Consider the following 20609-nt stretch of genomic DNA (forward strand, 5'->3'; position numbering starts at 1 on the left):
ACTTCTGTGATGACAAAGATATCAAAACAAATTATTATTTTTCCTTCTTCAAGCAATTAAATATTTGTTTGTAGATATTTTGGGATGGAACAGTATCGCAGCTGCTAAACATTATGTTTTAGTTACGTGTATTGAAACGGTCAAATTGCCGAGATATGCTTCGGAGACAGTGAATGGAGAGAGTGGCAACAGTCCACATGTAAAATAGTCCCCATGAAACCCCATTTATACCGTTGAAGGGGAAAACTGGGGCAAGACCCGCAACATTGTACCCATGCATCACATGTGGTATATACAAGACCTAATGTATGACTTCTTGTTTTAATTTAGAGTGACCCGTCGAATAAACATTTAGACATGCTTAAACCGTTTAAACATTTCAAAGGGATTACAAAAGAAGGAACCAGACAGATTTCTCCTTAGAAAATTGTTATGGTCGATCAAAGGTTATGACTCCTGTTGAAAGGGTCATTTTTCAACATGTTATGGATTAAAGTTACCGTGAACATTATTACAACGTTAACTCAGAAAAACAAATGTAACAGTAGACATAAATATAAAGAGAGGACTGGATCCACTTTGTAGTGTAATATTGCTAGAATTATTATGTTCACCTTAAATTTATCATAGTTAAAATCTATGATGGTTAAGAAACATAAAAGACATTCACCTCCCACTGGGATGTACAGTGTTTGTATACCGTTACCCTCCTAACCCGCTGATGACCTAATGAACTCGGCGAAGCTTCTATGAAGCTAAAGTTTCAGTGGAGTAGCTCCACTGGCCCAAAACATCTCAAAGCAATGTGCACTGACCCTTAAAGGGACACGTCGCCTTACGAAAAAGCTAATGGAAATTCTAATAAATAATGAAAACACACATAACATAGCGGGTATATATATGGTGTCTTATACGAGAGCTTTAAAGGATACGTGCACATGTAAGATTCTTTGAAAATGGACCTGGCTATATGACTGATGTAAGCACTCTTTCTGTACGGATGTGGGAGCTGGGGAAGACTCCTCCATGCAGAAAGGATGTTTAAATTGGCCAAACTGAAAATACTGTTTAGTGCAATAGACAACACTAACCATGTTAACCAAGTTTCATTGGATAAAAAAACGTTAATTTGAATAGAGAAGCACTATTCATGCTTTGTTTCAGGTGGATTTGTTATCGTATCAGTGTCCTAAACATGACAACACCATGAACAACTTTAACATAAAATATCTGGGACATTTTATCCAGTGTACCCCAACCCTTACAGCAGTTATGTAACTAATTCAATCAAAGAGGCTATTCATGGATCCTCATACTCCAGATAACCTATATAAATGAGTGATACTATGTGCGATCCGTGTGTTCAGAAGTGCAGCTGCACATACAGCACATAGCCTGACACTTTCTAGGGTTCACTCGGAGGCCTCGTTGCGATGCTTCCGACGTCCCTGCTGCTGCTGACGGTGATAAGTTTTTAGAAATCGGAAGTGGCATATCTTTAATTCTGCTTTTATCCTCAGCCGAGGAGACACACTGCACTTATACAGGACCAGCCCGGCCGGTGCTAAGAGTGGTTTGCCACCTGTTTCTGACATGTACCTTGGTACTTTTAGTGTAACTTTCATTTAATATTAAGCAACTCGGCTCTACAGTAGAGCATTTTGACAAGCTTTATCAATAAGTAATATGAAGACATAAATATTCCCAAACTTCCTGGAGACAAACCACACTGGAGTTGGGGCTCTAATGTGTAGTAGAGTGACAGACAGCTCAGAAATGTACATTATTTCTAATTTGAAAAAAAGAATTAGAACTCTGAAATATTCACAGGGTGCTATCTGTGACCAGCGGCTGAGGAATTTAGATAAACCATCTTCACAGTTCACCGTGGAAACACACGTCGGGTCTTTACTAAAATGTGTTAATAAGTTAGTCGTTCAATCCTTGAGGGTCTATACCAGTTTCATCACAGCACATATAGCTTTTATAGACTATATATGATCTAATGTATGTGTGCACGATTCAAACTCCCATAACTGAGACTAACATGAAGAGAAAGAAAAAACATGGGAACACGGAGAAATGAAGAATAAACTCCGGGAAGAGACCCCATACGGTTCTTGAGCAAATGTTTGGTTAGGGTTTGCCCTCTTGAACTCTCCAGTTGTTGAGTGGGCTTACTATTGACATGTCATTTCCCACTTTATTTTCAACAGTATAACATGTGATACTATTACCTTAAGGTTAGACTTATTAGACCATTAATGAAAACAAGCAATATTACTTTGTTTAATAGCTTGAGCAGCATAGAGGCAAATAAACAAAGAGGTGGAGTCTGTCATTCCTTTCATGGTTTGTTATAAGATTTTGTTTCATCTTAGCAAAGATTACTTGTGAGTCACTGAACACGAAGCTTCTTCAGTGACACAGCCATGAGTCAGATGATAATATGCACACACGGGCATGGTAACACTCATAATGACCATGTAATTTCAAACACACTGACGTATTACAAACAATACACACACACTTAGAAAACCAGGTTAGATAAGATCTTATTTGAACCCGCAACCGAGTTCAGTGCTCGGACTGTGGCTCCCTGGAGACTCTGAAAAGTTTCAGTGTCGGTGGAATTTAATTTATTGATTGAATTAAGATGTTTTCACCCAGACAGACGATTTCAAAGCCTTGTTAAGACTAAAGAAATCCCCAGCTTGTCATAAATAGACTAAACAGTAGAGCCTGACCGATATGGATTTTTTTGAGGCTGATGCCAAAACTGATAACGGGGAGTAAGACATTTCAGATACTGATATATTAGCAGATATAAAATTGAGAAAATGGCAATGATTCCTAAATAGTCGTTATATTGTTATATTTATGACAAAGAAATGTAATTGAGGCTTGATGTTTTAAAGTTTAACCATAAACTTTATTAACTAATCATAAAAAGAAAATACGAATATAACCAACTTGATTTTAAACATTTAACTAACTAAATATAAACTACATTTAAATTTGACATATTTTTATGTAAAATGTAAACATGAATGCACATATTTTATGCCTTCTGTAAAATAAATGTTTTCATATCAGCAAACATTGATATATCTTTAAAAGACTGATATTATTGGCCAAGTGATATATCAGTCTGGCTTTAATAAATAGGATCTATAAATCTGTGTTTAAAGACTAAATTCTTATTAGCTCAATTACAAATGCAAATAAGAAACTCCATGTCTGTGTATGGGTTTGTTTTAATGTGTTCCGTGTTGGTGCATGTATGACAAAGGCAGAAGGAATGTAAAAACACATAACAGACAGTGGCAGCAGTAAATTACAATATGCTCAAATGCCGATAGAAGTAGACACAGTACAGCATCAACTGTAATAACATCAGCTTCGTCCGTCACCCCAACCAACTCACTTTATGAAAGTCATTCATTGTGACCTGAAATAGCACCACCCAACGTGGTGCAGAAAAGGCCTTTGGGCGACATGTATCTCATCCCTCGGTCCCTATAAACCAGTCTCACGTGTCACCAGTGTTTGCAAACAGTTCAGGAAAGTCAATACTTCCAGTGACTGATGCAATGACGGGTCAAATATGGCAGAGGACACATCACGCTAAGACCGGTAGGAAAGTGTGGGCAGTTCACAGACTGGATTAAATTGGCTACGTTATGAGAGCCAACAAAGAGATCAGTGTTGTCGGGCTTAAAACAAGCAGCTGCCATTTAAAATATCAATAAGATTAGTGGGTTTCCGTGACTATAGCGCCTTGTGCTCAAGTACAACCAATCCATACTAATTAGCTAAACTAAGTTAGACTGATTCAGGTGGAGTCATACGTTCAGTTTTGGGTCTGAATCTGGTACTAGGACTTTATCTTTTTTCCCACTGTCGAATTCACATCGGTGAAGAGCGGCCGAAGCACTGAAGTTGAGGGTCGTCTAAGCTCGGAAAAAGCAGACGACCCTCTCAGAGTATTAGTTCTCCTTCAGAAACATTAACTAGACCTGAGCAGATGATGCATGAGTATGTATGCATGAGGGGAGTAAGACTCCGGGGGAATGCTAGCCATAACGGCCCATTCTGTGAGGCACTGTGTGGTGGTGTAGCATGGCTAGCAACGAGGATGGCGGAAAGAGAGAGAGAGAACAGAGAGAGGGATGGAGCAGAGAGACGACCCTAGTTGTGCTGTATTTTATTCCTGCCTCCATGAGCAGTGATTAATTCTGTCCTGGGGGGAGGTGGTGACACGACCTACTACATGACATTTCTACTAACATACTACTGCAGCCCGTCTGACGGTAGAGTGGCAAACTGACCACACCTCAGCTGTGCGTGTGACGTGAACGACTTGGTTTTCATTTCAGTGCTCATGTTAACTGGTTAGAGTTGACACACAGCCTTAAATGAATATTAATAAATGTTCCACCCCTTTTTCTGATTGAGACACACATGTCAAGTTTTATGAATCTGTGGAAGTTCATGTGCTGAACCTGATTACAGTAAGTGATGCTTGAGGTGTAATGAAAAGAAAAACAGCCATGCAGCCGGGCCTGGTTACCTGGTTTGGCGTCCTTGCGGCAGGCTTGTCCTGGTGGTTGGCGAGAATGAGGAAAGGCAGTGTGCAGAGCTGTGGGTGCTGTAGGGCTGAGTGGAGCTCGTTCCGCGCGGCCTCGAGGTCTTCATCTGATGACGCGCTGTCCAATACAAAGACGACTCCCTGTGACCCCTGGTAGTAACGACTCCAGTATTTCTTGATGTGGTCAGCTCCTGTAGACAGATGTTAAAGTGGTCAGCCTCTATGAAGAGTCATTGGCAGAACAAAATGTGCTTACAACAGGAATACCTACAGCTTCTGTATATTATAATTATAAACACTTTTGCTGCTTTCCAATCCCTTTAACAAAAAAAATATTTCAATTAAAAAGCATGAAAATCTCCAAAAATGTATAATTTCATTCATGAAGAAGCATTTTTCTTTACCTCTTTTGTAGCTTGTTAAAATATACATAATAAAATGTATGTGTCACGTGTTGACTCTAATTTTCATTTACAATTTTAAAACCCAGACATCCACAGTATTTCCCCCTCTTGCTTTGTGTCAAACCAAAACCACCAAGTTTTGCAGTATCAAGTACTTTTTAAGCCAACTCTTTTTTTTGCTCATCAGGTCATTGTTAAGACACAGGAGTGATCTCCGCAGTCGAAAACTCAGTGTAAAGTAAAAACACATCCTCACTGTAACATTCAAACTGAGTCTGGGCTCATTTTCAAGGCTGTATACGCTGACATCGGGTTCATTCTTTGTCAACAACATATGGTTCCTTCTTTTAAATGCGAGAACTTGGATCAATCACATCCGCCAACAATGGTTTACGTCACTGCAACTTCATGTGAGATTTGTGGAAGAGACCTGCTTGCTCACAAAATGAGTCAGTCGTGTCCTTTTTATCACCACCTCCCTCTGTCGCCACTACCGGCCATGCAACCTTTCACTCTATGACAGTGTAGGCGATGCTATCGAAGAGGAAAAGAGGATAGAACAACGTCCTTTCCTATTATTCTCATGGAAAACTTGCATGCATTGTCTTCCATCTTACTTTGTAGTGTTGGTAGCTGCTGCCCTGGCCCCTTTTGCTCCTGAAGCCAAATATTTCTTCAGCCACCGTGTCCCTCTTAATTTGCACCTGTTCACAATCCCGAACTCAATAAAAGAATCTGGGGCTGCAACAAAAATCTTTGACTCATCTGCAAACAAACCACAATATACTTGTCATATCCTCCAGCATGCCCGGTTTTGCATTTTTCCTGCCAACTATTTTAGCTGCGTCAATAGTTTAATGTCCCATGTGAGAATACAGCAGAAAAATGTCTCATAAATTCGCAGTGAGTGATTGGGCGTGTTGAGGACATTTCTAATGTGTGATGCAGAAGACGACAACGAAGATGTAAACTTGAAACGACAAAGAGATTCAAGAGCTTTTGGTGATAAGGGCTGAAAAACACTAACACGAACAAACACACTGTGCTTTCCGCAGCAACATTTATACATCATGTCCGGCCTCCTACTGCTCTCACCTGCCGGAAAATTGTGTCCCGACATTTTCTGGATTTCGGGTTTGAAAACCACTTTAAACAACACAAAATGTAAACAATATACGGAAAACGTTCAAGCCGTATAATGCGAGGTGTTTATTACAATACTTAGAGTGCATTAAAAAATTCCTGTTTATACATCAAAGTATCGTTTTTTGGTAATTTCTGATTTACATTTGCTGACATAAAATAAACGTCTCATCTTCTGCCGTTACACGATGATTACATTTCATTAACTCAGCTGCACACTCTCCTTTCCCTCAAGATGTTTTCCATTAAATTGTTTTAAATGTTTGTTCTACACGCTCAACAAACTTGTTGACACCATGCACACACAACTACAAAGGGAATTTTTTTATGTTCTTCATGTGCAGAGATGAGCGTTTGCTTTCAGAAGACGTACACGCTCTGGTTAAAATTATGCTCCCCCGTCTGGTGAGGTTACTTCCTTTGCAATCGTGTGAACTGTTGTTTCGTTATTGTTGCTCATAGTAAGGTAATTGCCAAGAAGTGACGAACTGTGAGGCTGGCAAATGTTTAAACATCACGAAGTGCTCTCAGTGACATTTACCTCCCTTCCATCGTGCTCTCCCCTCCCGTCCTTCTTTCCTCCCCCACTCTTTCTACTCACACCTCTCACTGGAGTGGAAAGCTATCAGACAAAGTGGCACTTGAGAGATTGTCTAGGAAGTTTCTCTCATCTTTGCCTGGAAATGGTGGAATGTCCGTCATGTCTTGAATCTCGTTGGCAACTTCTGCCATCTATTGGTCTAACGGGAGGATTTTCAAGCATGACGTCATGATTCCTGAGGGATGCTGGCAGCCCTACTACATATCATTAATCAAATAAGTGCACGATGAGTAAGACCTCATGTCTTTGCTTGTTTTCTGTCTTCCTGTCTTCTTTGCTGCCCTTTGACTCTTGCGTATAAATCCTGGATAAATGGTTTCTAATTATAGAAGAAAATGTTTTAATCCACTCGAACCATTTTTATGTGTTCAAGTGTCACTTAAACACAGTAGTAACTGAGTAAGTATGATTCTATGCCCTCCATTTAGGAAAACATTAATTCATGCCATGATATCAACAGTTGACTCAGTGAACACACACAGCTTCTCTCATTCCACAAAGTTAAACTATTTCCATCTTCTGTTTTAGATGAGGCTGAAACAATGAATGTTATTACTCAATCAATGCACTGCAGGAAATATGTCAATATATAACATTGGTCTAAGGTCTGTGAGACTTGAATCTTAAGCAGATGTACATTATACTGTAAAGCTACAGGGCACTGTAATGTGTTAAGCACAGCAGCAAGCACTTCACACTCGATGCAGCCAACTCCCCCTGTCCATAAAATACTTCTTACGTTTGAGGGCAAAGTGAATAAGTGATGATGGACTTTCAAATACTTTTTGCTTGTCAGTTATTTTTCAGAAATGACAAATATCACTTAGATCAAGAATTTGAGTTGTTAGGATTTTGTGCTTTTCTTTGTAATTTGGGGGTTTTGGACTGTTGCTTGTAAAAAAAAAAGTATATACTTATGACAAAGAAGTATAATTGAGGCTTGGTATTTTGAAGTTTTGCCTTAAACAATATTATAAACTTTAAACTTTATGATAAATACTGGGGTTTTTTTCCCACATAGGATTTAATGATTGAGCTTAAATGATGTTGCTGTAATACGGTTATATATACTTTAACTAATTTACTTCATGATAGGAAAACCTCCAGTACCATTTTTCAGCTCACACAGTGTGATTTTGTTCAGGTATTTATGGGTTAGGTTTCAAGGACACTGTTTGAGACAAACAAAAATCAAGCTGAGGACATGAAGTAGAAATATGGAGAACAGTACATGCTGTCAGAGTTGGCAGGTACGAGACGAGAATGGGAAAACCAGCAGACATCTGCTGCTTACACAAACACAAGTGGCGACAGCATTCCAGTGATCAGGTTTCTTCTTCTTTCAACAAAGTGTGACAATGAGTTAATAAACTAAGCTGAGAAGAAAATGTCAGTAAAACATAAGTAAACAATTAGGTGGTGAGAATTAAGAGCAGATGATTCATGGGCCTGAATTCAGATTCACTTTCAGTTGGTTTTGATGGCTGGTGTTTCTGAAATCATCTGCAAATTCAAATGGTTTGTGATCGACTACATTTAAAAAATAAGTCAACGCAGTCAAAAACTATTACCCTGTATTTTACATTTGAGGCTTCTTCTTTGATTGTTGTTGGGTATTAATGAAGCTACGGGTTCACATTCACAATCAGTTCAAACACAACTCTAATATATTTCTGTGTGTCTGCCTATATTTCTCACTTTTGCCAGCTTTTACCTTACAATACAAAACATAAACATGTTGCTAATCAGGTCTCTTTTCATTCTCGAAAGTTGAAACACTGAACGCAACTCTCTTTGAAGCCTCCCTAACGAAAAGCAGACAGTGTTTTTTCCCTGAACAAAACATCTACAATGGAGTGATGGGAGGGAGGGCTGGGACCAGCGAGGGAGGCCTCGAGCAATAAAGTTTGCTTACTTCATTGAGGAATGAGCTGGGGCTGGAGTGAGGTGAAAAACACTTCAGCTGTTGATACACCCATCAACTGGTAGTCTCAGCACTGTCTTTTTAAGCAAACAGTTCCTGTGAGAGGCCGAGCTCAAAGCATTCACGGTTCCCTCTCGTTTATGCCCACCATTGTACACATTACTGACAAAGATGCTTTACAGAAATGCAGCACCTCTGAATGCTTGAGATAAATAAGTTGAGTTACTATGTGAAAATAATGTGGGCGTATTTCTGATTTGCCAACACACCCCTCCTCTCCATTGGGCGAGTAATTTTCATAATGTGCCACTTTGGCTGGTACAGCAGCTTTCAGTTATAGACAAGTTATATGTCTGGTTGAAGTAATAATTAATCACCACACTCTTGCTATTTATACAACACTTTAATCAAGCCTCCAGAACATATACCTCACTGTTTAACCCTATATGAACAAAAAAAAGCTGAGTGTACACATCTATAAGCTGCTTGTTGTTGTACATTTGACCGACCACATTGCCACTGCAACATCAAAACAGACTGCTGGTTGGGGTTGGTTTGATATTTTCATGATATTAATGGGATGTCCCTCACGATGTCTGTGATGCACCATTCAAGCCGCATCAACGAGAAAACCAACATCAAATAGGGTCATATCCTTGAATGAGGCCTCAAATAGAGATCAGTTACACTGCTGTCCTCAGAACTCCAAAATCAGCACAGTCTGTGAATGCAACCATCTGCTTTAAACCCAAATGACAATTTACAATTTCACTTTTGGTCAGGTCATTTTCCTGTGCAAAGGAAAAGCTGCCCTGCTGGGCAAAGTAGCACACACTGTGGTCCTGTTTGATAGAAATAAGAACCACATTGGGTCTGAGATGACTAAAACCTAGTGGTTTTGTTATGAGATGTTCAAATGCTTCCTTTGCCTGTTGGTGGCCAAAGACGACTGGTAAATATTCAATGATGTTCCTGAATCTCCCTCGTCTTGCCTTGTGTATGTAAATAATAGACTTGTAGACTTGAATGATGAGATGAACTCTCTAAATGACCTAAAAGCTGAAGTAGCACGTTCAAATTTACAACAATCTCATTCACACATTCAGTGAATGTACCATAAGAAAATTATTTTGCTCATTTAAAAATTAAACATTTGAAACAAACATCTTTTACTATTAATCGTTTTATTTTCCCTATGTTGTAATATAGTACATCATTGGAAAACCAGATGATCGATAGTGTTTCATCAGGAACACAGCATGCGCACACATGTACGACTGAACTCCAAATCCAAAGTCCTTATTTTTAACCGCAGCAGCAGCAACACTGAAGAACAATAGCAACGAGTGGTGATTATTAGCACCACTTCTTCATCAGCTGTCATTGTGTGGCATAAATGCACACTGTGAAATGGCCCGTCTAGACCTGACGTCATGTCACTGTCCAGACTTATACACACACATACACACACTTAATAGATTCCTTCGTCCCCGGAGGTCCCCTTCCCTCTGAGTCCTCATACCTGGCACCAGCAGGGGAGCAAATGCTTGTTTGAATAAAGATTCTCAATGTCGATCACCTTATTCGATTAGAACAAAAATAGTGTTGCTCATTGATTAAATGAAACTATCAACCTCTTTGTGCTGGCCAGTGTTTGAATGAAGACGGACAATTCACTCTGTGCATTTGTTTAATTCCTGATTTTGTAATTACCGAGAATTTTAAACAAGAGGTCACACTGGTGACACTGCCTCACTGTGTATTTTGTGTACTTTGATAAGGTGCAATGATAAAGCACAAGACGATTTTCTCTCGACTATTGAACAGAGATACGCTGATCTGACACCTGATATCAGATATCAGTCTGATGCTAATTGAAAATGCTCGATTGGGTATTGGGTTATTTATCAAGTTGCTGGTACACGATTATTTATTATTTTAATAATAAATGTGTATAAATAACCAATAAACAAAGTTATGCTCAAGTCAAGTCTGACGTTGCCTCACACATAAATTAATGATCCCTGTCTCTTCCACACAGTGATGAATACGCTGACATTAGATAGACACTGGTATCAGATTGGTATTCTCTATCAGACAAAGGTATCAGTATCGGTATCAAGACTGAACTAAGCGGGATCTGTGCATCCCTACTTTTAGACACTAGCCTTAAACCGATCTCTAAACTAAGACTGACATATTTTCAGTGCATTGGTCTTGTGTGACAGTGCCGCATGATGAGGTTTTTTTTCCTCTGAGTGAAGACAGACTGTAGTGAGACCACACAGTTTGTCTTTTAGCGTGCACATGTTTAAATAGACTGCTGTTCAGCTGTGGAAACCAACTTATTTATTTAAGTTTTAGTCAGACTTTGGTTTTAATTATCACACAGTGATACTTTTCCTGTTTGTTATGCGCGTGCAAGTCCAGGTTCGAAACCCTGTTGTCCATATACGTGGCCAAGAAGTTAGATTTCAGCAGAAAACAATGGACTGGGTTTCCTGCATGTAAGTATAGTATTTAAGACACTAACTTAGATGATAACTAACTAACCGGTCCTGTCTGACAGCGACTGTGAGGCAGTGTGAATTGATCAAGGCCATACAATGTGGTCAAATCGATGAGGAGACCGAGCTTGACAGAAGCAGCGAAGGCTGAACGAGAGGCAAAGGAAAGACAAAGATAATTTTGCCAAAAGCAAAATCCAGATGCAGTAGTAAAGAGAAGAAGGGACATAAGGCAGAAAGGAAAGGCAGAAAGCAGAAACCGAAACCAGAGCTGAAGATGAGTAAGGGAACAAATGAAAACAAGATGGCAGGGACCTCAATGACAAATGCATGAGTGAGACAAACGTATAGCTCAGTCTGAATAATCACAGGCATCGTACATCAGGGCTTCCTGCCCAGGCTGGTCTGTGCCTCTGGTTTAAAGGACAGCTTGCACTTATAACAATCTGGCCTAGTGCACTCAGGGCAGGGAGAGTTAAAAATGCAATACCCTGCTTAGCAACAATACAAGTTACAGTTGTGAGTCAGCCACACTTACATGGGCTCGTAGCCTGCAACATTTAAACGACTGAGACAGACCTGGCTCCTCGGCCAGTTCCGAGTGCCATGTTTCCAGCTGTTTGCTGTACACTAAATTTCTCAGCCTGTCAAAGGTGTTGACCTTTGCACTTGCTCTCCCATGTGCCTCCATCCTGTTCAACTTAAGACACTTTTATCTCTCAGATGAAATGGGTTGAGCAATAATCAAGGTTACCCAGCCAAGCAAATAAGAACTCCAGATAAAAATGTGAGAAAGTAAATGTTTTTTGAGGAAGGGATTAACGTGTTTGACCTTCTCTCCTTAACCAAAATGAGCAAATACTTAGCCTATACTTTAACAGCATTTGGTGCCTTAAACTTTCTTCCCAACCTCCGGTACTTAAGATTACCTGTATATGCAAGACTTGCTTTACATTTCATACTATAAAGGGAGAATACCTCATTGACATTCAATGGGCTTTGTGGTGGGAGAGGAAGGAAATACATGGTAAGTGCTTCACTTCTTCACGCTCCTCAACAAGCTTCTTCCCTTGCCTTAGTCAAGGCTGAGTGAAGAGAACAAGCCACAAAGGTATTGTGTAAAACAAGCTTTTTTGGGGTCAAGAATACTGATGTTTGTGCGTCACATCTTGTATCATTTTTCCGCATCATTGGTGCAGAGCAAAATAACACTAAACCAGGAATGTTTACTGTTTTAAAGGCTAAGAGGAGGAAAGGAGTAAGGTACAAACAGTGGAGAAAGAGAATGATTTAATCAGAAAACGCTCGTTGCGAAAACTGAACCGTGGAATATTACGCAAGTGCCCCAGCTCTCCTGTCTCCACATTTACGTCATTTACATTTGGAAGAAGTGTACGCCTTCACTCGGCCAAACAAGAGGGCCGCGTGTCAACAACCCACCTCAGACAGCAACCTGAATGCAATACTGCGCTCCACATAAAAACTAGTCACTTGAGGCGTCAAAACATCATGTGCTTGTTTTCACCCTCTCCAAAATATCCATAACGGATGGCACCATAAATCGCTCAGATTCTTGTGCTCTGTGTATTTACAAGAAAATGAGCCGACCAGTGAGGGTCCAGGCGGGCGGGGGGCAACGAGAAAAAGAGAACAGATTTCATCATCCTTTGCTGTGGTGGCAGCCTACACTAACTTCTCTATATCAAACGCGTCATCCGTGGGACCAGTGTTTTTCCAACCACAATAATGTCCCATCAGACTGGCTTTGACCCAATCCAGAAAAAACTCTTTTCAAAACCCCCTAATACGCTCTGTCCAAATTTGGTAGCACCCTCGTTGGTGGTCCCCTGGTGCCTCTTTGTGTGTGTCTGTGTGTGTGTGAGAGAGAGTGTTTTTCATCTTTTCAGGAGGCTAGGTTGGGTGAACCTTCAAAATAAGCACTGCACCTGCCATGTGCCCATACTCTGCAGAAAAAAAAACATAAATTATTTTAACTGTCAAAATAACCATAAATTTCCTTGTGTCACTAAGTAGCTAGTAGGAGAGAGAGATAGCACTCATCCCTCTCTCCGGAGGCTCCCTTTAAGAAGCGGAGGCCTCCCTGGGTCTGTTTACGTATCTCCACCTCAAGATCCCTCATCTGTGCTTATTAAACAGCTTCCTCGAGTGCCGTACATTTCCAGGAATAACAAGGTGCAGGTTGTCCAGCCACTTTATTATCCACTAACAGGTCTGACGTCTGTACGAAAGGTGTGATGCTACTGGGGGTAAAAAACAAACATGCTTTTGCATCTGTAGCGTACACAGATAATTGGATAAACACTTAACTGTTGACAGATGCGAGAGATAATATCAGAACAGGTTTCCTTGAATTACAGAGGATCAAAACATTTTGCTGCTATAACTTGTTTTTGGCTGACCCATAAGAAAATCATTACCTGGCCACTTTTATTTCACAGAAGACAGATTTAGCAATAAATTCCCACTGCAGATTTAACGTGGGGGAAAGGGGAAATTGTCCGATTAAATGAAAGCTTAATTGAGAATGGGCTGCATCTCTTACCTCCAAGTTCTTTTACATTCAAGATGGCATTTGGGAATGGCACTGCTTTGATGCTGAAACCTGAGGGGAGAAAAATTAAAATCCAACATTGTAATGACATGAAGAAATTAAGTTTGTGTGTGTTGTGTGTGTGTGTGTGTGTGTGGACGGCACATGTTAGGAGAGAGAGTCAACATTTAGGAATGTTGGCTGAATTGCTTTTTAATAATGAGAAAAAGGGATAGGGAAAAAAAAATCTGACGTAAAAAATATCCACTTTATCATTTGGTCTTTGTAGGAGATGATGTACCTTTTCCAAACTACCAGCTGGTGAACACAAAGAGGACTGTCAACATCATTGTGATGTATAAATGGAGGAAAATAACACTTTGTGGGGTCCGGGTTAAAAACAGAAAAACAAGTGAAGCAAGTGTTTTGTTCTACGTCGGAGGTAGAGGAGGTCTGAGCTGACGTCTAAAGTGCTACCATGTATCGTGTGGTGTGTTTTCTGCGGCGACACAGATTAAAATAGTAAAGACAAAGGTGAGGATTAACGTTCAGCTCAAATCATGCAAAATTGTCTTGGGGGGAATTCCTTTTGTGGTTAGATTCAAAAACAGGAGGAGAGATGGGGGCAGATTATGATAGTAACATCTGAATTAGCAGTTAAATGTGGGATTTAAGCACATTACAACATACAAAATCATGAAGTAAGAAGAGGGTGGAGCCACAAGAGACTTCCCCCTCATTGTTCTTCATGATCTTTCCTCTGTTGCTGTTGGCAGATGCAAACCGTGCTGACAGCTAAGTCTTATTTCAGTGAAGTTCACTAAAATAATTCCCTGCTAAGGTAAATAATCGGCATGTTTTATCCATTAAGGTGGGCGCCGACAAGTGTTCGCTCCCTTGAATCACCGCCTGCCACGGGGACGTACACGCCAACACTTGCAGGCAGCACATTTGGGAATTATTTTGTAATGGTGAACGTGCACAGTGACTAAACCTAAAATGAGATTTTCTGCAACGGCTCAAAGCTGACTGCTGACAAAGCCAGGGGAGGAAAGAGGAATGTCAATGTCCTTTAGGGATCGCTTTGTATATGGAAAGCACAGCGTTGACTACCAGGAGGATGATGTACTAACCCAAAAGCCTCCTCTTCTGGACATACTTAACATCAGCCTCCCACTTGACTAGAGGAAAGAAGCTGAGTATTGGCTAGTGAGATCCAGCAGAGTGTTTCTGGCATGAGTGCTGGGGCTTTGAAAGACATACTGGAGACTTGCTTCCCCCTATTGGCGAGCAGTAATACCTGGACAAAATTATCTATCTGTGGTTCTAATCCAAAGGACAACTTGTTCTAGGAACATGACAGCTTTTCAGAAGCTTGGAAAACGTGCAAGTACAAACGTGAGGGAAGTTAGGTGTATATCTGTGAAGGGTGAGTGCTTCTATTTAAGCGCAATGAAAGACGTTTTTCCACTGATCCATACGTTGTGCTCACCTACCTGTTGTAGGAACGATGCCGTCACTGCCCTCACTACAGAGGCGTGAGAGCAGGCTGGTCTTTCCAGCACCTGTCAGGCCAATGCACACCACATCATACTCGGGTCTTGGCGGTGGGGGTCCTTTACAGCACAGTGCCCGGAAACACTAAAACAAAACAAACAAAAGAATAAATGCATTGGGAAACAAAAAAATGCCCCCCAGGGGAGATGGGCTAGATTAAATTAAGACTCTGCATTTGGGATGACAACACATTGTGCAACCCTTAAAACGAATTATCTTGGAATAAACACTGGGGTCTCTCCAGCTCTGCAGGAAGAGTCCCATGGGCATTACAGCTGTTTTTATATGATGAAGCATTTAACCCCACTCCATGTCAAAGGTCTGAAAGATTCCAGCTTGTCAGCTGATTTAAGAAGAAAAAAAGGTTTATTCGTGTTCCAGTAAAAAAAAGAAGGAATCAGAGCAATGGCAAGAATAAAACTGCAAGAGGTCTGATTTCATGTAATTATGTCATATTGTGTTAAAGTCTACATGAAAAGAGATGTGGAAGGAAATGGGAGCGGTACATGCATGCACCTTAGCACTGGTGAACATGTTTTTGTCTGCAGTGTCTGTGTGTGTCTGTGTGTGTGTGTGTGTGTGTGTGTGTGTGTGTGTGTGTGTGGACCCTGTCTGATTGGGCCCTTATGGCTGTCAGAGGCAGACCTGTCACTCCATGAATCACAGCCTGGGACTGAGGGCCTGCTGTGAGACATTAAGGGGCAAATGCAGTGTGAACCGTGAATGAGATCTTTAAACCTGTGTGGGGAGATCGGTATCCAAAACTAAAAAGAGATCTCTTTTATTAGCAAGACAGGAACTAGTCTGGACAAGGCAGGGCAGACACACACATATGCATGCGCACACACACACACACACACACACACACACACACACACACACACACACACACACACACACACACACACACACACACACACACACACACTCTCCCATATACTATATCACATTTCAGGTGGAAGAACACCAACACAGGATTACTTACTGCTCATGTCAGGGGACGACCCTGCACAACCCACTGCTACTCTGTTCAATCAAAGACTGACAGGAAGGAAAACACATGGACAAGTGTACATGAACTGCTGCACATCTGTGCACACATTCCCCAGGTGTGCTTTGGCATGCCATTAAGTATTAAGTATACCTCAGTGGGGAGAAGCAGATATAAACAAACGAGAGGATAAACAAATATTCTTCGTCAACGGTCGAGAATATTTGGCAAATGTTCAAGTTTTAGGTTTTGGTTGACGACTACAAAGATTCCTACTGAAATCAGATTTTAACTGGAGCTCAGATCTTTGACAACAAACATTTTCCCCAGTAAAGCAGAGAATGTTAGGAGACGCAACCATCATTTCTTTCAGATTTTAGAAGAACACGGCAGCAGTAAAGAGTGTTTCGGTCTCGATTCTCCCGCAGACCCCCAGACGAACGTGACCACCAGGGTCAGTTTTCAGAGCCGTGCCAAAACAGAGCTGCTGTTTGATGGAGATGTGGGGAATCTTCTTCAACAGAACCAGACGTTGGCTGAGCAACCCGACCCCCCGACTCCTCGGTGAACCCAGCAGTCTACTCAAACAGGAAACATTCCCCTCTCCAGAAAAACGGTAAGATCAGAAACACATTTGTGTCAGATGGGGGAACACATGTAAAAACTTGGTTTGATGAGGTCATTCTATTCTCTTCCATGCTATCTTCGCCCCCGCATCATCTACCTTCCCTCAAGCTACATGTAAAGATTTGAGAAGGTGAAATCTGCTGTCAGTGCTCTAAGCCATCAGGAAGCAAGTGGTTAGGGCGAGGAGATGTGAAGGAAGTGGAGTCGTACAACTCTTGTTTATTTTCCCAGTAAAATTAAATTAAAAATATTATTATTCGACCCGGTGTATGACGGCAACAAAGAAGGTTGCTGCCGCAGTTGGAAATGTGGGAGCAGTCAGACACGACAGCTCCCACCTCCCTCCCTCCCGCCCTGTACAATTCAGATTGCACAACCCTTACCGAAGGAGCATCCAGGGCCTGACCCTGCAGTCCCCACGTACACAGTGGCCCCTGTGAGAGAGAGAAAGATGTGCGCTCCCACCTCTGGCCCTCTTGGACAGCACAAGATTGACGAGGAGAGTTTGGTCAAAAGGCAGAGGAGAAAATAAAAATATGTCCAAAGGCCTTTGCTTACCTCGAGCCAGGCCCCCTCCCCTGTTAACTACATACTCAATGATCAGTTGTGCTGTGTCACTGAGGCCGAGAGACTCTGTGCTATGACAACCGCCTCCATTGCTTTTCAAGGCATCCAAACAAACAAGCTGTGATTAAAACTGGAAATTGAATTGAACATTCAACGGTTCTCCAAATGTTGTTTGAGTGACGTTCACACAACATGGAAATGACTGAGATATAAAAGTAATCTCACGAGTACTGTCACACATGTGCCAGCTTTGCTTCCTTGTTTTTTAAGGTACCAATAAACTACTACTATGAGGCCACCTGTGCATTAAAAAGGCAATCTCCAAAGAAAAAAAAAAAAACTTGCCACTCCTTGCCAGAGCACTCTCCATAAAAAGTCTGCCATTCCTAGACTTTATCGATTGGTTGCCTCTTATAGGATTGGACATGTTTTAATTGTGCTTCACTGAGAGACCTGCCAAGACATTACCTCACTGTTGTTGTGAAAGCTGATTAGCTCGGCTTTATGTAAATGGGAAACACTGCCGACAACATATATCACTTAAGACATAGCCAGGCTGCATTTTTTCAGATTAAATGTCTCCTTAGAAGATGCACGACAGAAAGAATGGAAGAAAAAAAAAAAGCCACCCCAGGCGTACAATTTGAAAAAGATGTCGAGACGTTTAATGGGTGACATAACTGGGCCTCCTGGCAGCAAACCAGAGCTCAAATACACAAGAACAGAAGCCACCAGTGAGTTGTACGTGGGTGGGTCAGCTTCAAAGATACAGACGTTTAAACTTAACAGCATTTAGCCAGGTGTTAATGATGGTAGAGCCCATATTCCCTATATCCATGGTATGAAAATAAAATAATTACCACAGTTCATTGTTCTCCAGTGTTTCCTTCAAACAATCCTCATGCTACAGCATAGGCATGGTGAGATTAGCAGATTCTTACTGTCTGATCTATTTATATCTAACTACTAGCAGAGGCGCTATGCCTTTATTATTTATAGAAGCATCCAACAATTTGTGAACAATCATTTCATATTTACATTTACATTTAATCCCTCTCTCAAAGCTGTTTCTCCAGCTCGCTCCTCTAGTCTCCACTGCCGTCTGGGGACGATTCTCAACGAGTCTCTCGGCCAAGTCTCTAGTGAGTTGGAGGCGTGTCCGGTCAAGTCGGATTGACATGAAGTAGTGAAAAGCTACACGTTTCACTAGAATACTTCACATCAAATGTTTGGCACTTTTTCAAGATAAACAGACAATTTGACAAGAGACATGAACTTTCCAAAATATTTCGTGCTGCTGTGAATATAAACGCTCAGCTCACTGCTGAGTTATTCTACCAGCGGAAAGTGCAACTTCCATCGGTCTGCAGACAGCAGCTATGGCACATTACACTATGCTTTGGTTTTAATCCTGAGCATTTTCTTTGGCACTACAAATCACTTGTATCACATTAGTAGTTGTTTCATATTTTTTATGTATTGAATCAATGACAATACACCGAGATGTGGATTGCATCAGCCTCTTCCCTTCTCCAGCATGCAGCCTAACCAGCACCACCCTGCAGCCTGCTGACCTCGAGTGACCGTAGGTCGATTTGCATACTGCCGACATCACATATCCGTGGATGTTTGAACTGAATGTAGATGGAAAAAGATCAATGCACCGCGTTGAGCCACTTCAAACGAACGTTGAACCATTCAGATAAAACTGTTTTTCTCAGTGAGTCATAACCCATGGTGTTGCAAATTCACCTGACGTAGTTGGACAGAACAGGAGCCAGGCTCTTTTTAGAAAACCACTTTGTATTTTTAGAGGTAATAAATGTGGGTTAGAGGGAGCCGCTACCACTGCAGCAGACTAGTTCATGTTTCACTCTCGTACTCTCTGGCTGCCGTTAAGAGACCACAGGACAGGAAAACGGGCAGTGACATGACAGCATTTTCCCCATTGAGGTATCCCAACAAGCTTCTAGTTCCTTTGGACTGGTTTTCTACTCGCTTCAGTTGTGAAATAATGACTAAACATTGGGGCCGTAAAAGAATACACGTAGCGTAAGGCCAACAAATTCTCCTGCTAAATGTTTTTATATTCTCTGCTGTGTCTAAGTACATTTTGATTTAATTGTTATCCAACACCACTACTGCTTCTTCACGGTGCTTGCAGGTGTCCATCATGGACTAATGCCGTTGCTGGAATACTCAGGACAACCACATCATTTATCCACGGCTTTGCCCAGAAGAGATTAGCAGTTTTTCGGATCATTAGGTAGCACTGTGTTTATCCAGATGTTTGGCTAACATTATCCAAACATAACAAATTCCGCACTTATAATACACAACTTGGTAGATGAGTTTATGAACATTTAACATCACGGATTGTTAAGCAAGTAAGTTATGACAAATCTGTTTCCAAAAATACCAAATATATCAGTCTGAATGACACATTTATTAACAATAAATATGAATTTTCCATTTGAACAAATGGTGCAGCCATGCAAAACAACATGAACTATTTTTGAAGTTGTGTTGTTGCTGTTAAAAATGGTAGAATTTCATTGGTATTAGTGTTAGAATTTGTTGTATTCCTGCGAGTTGCACTGATATGTAATAGTGTGTGCAGCATTTAGCTTCCAGTCACTAGAGGCATAGTGGGCATGCCGACCGCTTTTAGCTTTCATGATGAAAATCCAGAGGCATAGCTGCTAACGTAAGTGCTGTTGCTGACCGTCCATGGCATGTTGACAAAGCAAACACACAAAGCAAAATATTATTTCATTAATTAGTCTGGAAACTATGATTATGGTTAACCAGGATGTAGAGCACTCGCAGAATAATTCATAAGTGCATTCTTTTTTTTAAATAAGCCTCAGATACACAAATCATGTGCACTCAGAATAAAAATCTGTGGGTCGTGTCCTTGCGGAACACGTCTGTGTTTTGAAAGGTAGGTTACAGACCAACGGATATGAACAGTTTGCACTCGGTCCAGCAATGGTGCTAATGAGTGTAATAATGTCTATTCAAATCTGTGGTATCACATTTATTTCCTGTTCCAATAGATAGGCACACCAAATAGCAATCCACGACTTCCTCCTTGGCTGCCAAGTGACACAAGGTGGGTATCTTGATTTCCCGACAACAGTGGC

General features: G+C 41.0%; 1 protein-coding gene across 2 annotated transcripts in view; it reads right to left on the bottom strand.

Annotated features, from left to right (window-relative positions):
* arl15a (ADP-ribosylation factor-like 15a) overlaps positions 1–20609 on the bottom strand; it is an 89706-nt gene that overhangs the window by 38319 nt on the left and 30778 nt on the right. For both annotated transcript variants that reach the window (XM_035165146.2, XM_035165145.2), the window contains exons 2-4: positions 15218–15362; positions 13734–13793; positions 4574–4782 (exon numbers count right to left, since the gene is read on the bottom strand). In XM_035165146.2, coding sequence (XP_035021037.1) covers positions 4574–4782; positions 13734–13793; positions 15218–15362 — 414 coding nt within the window. The remainder of the gene's footprint in view (positions 1–4573; positions 4783–13733; positions 13794–15217; positions 15363–20609) is intronic.

The sequence above is a fragment of the Hippoglossus stenolepis genome, chromosome 9 (genome assembly GCF_022539355.2).
Source record: "Hippoglossus stenolepis isolate QCI-W04-F060 chromosome 9, HSTE1.2, whole genome shotgun sequence".
In the NCBI taxonomy this organism is placed as follows: Eukaryota; Metazoa; Chordata; class Actinopteri; order Pleuronectiformes; family Pleuronectidae; genus Hippoglossus; species Hippoglossus stenolepis.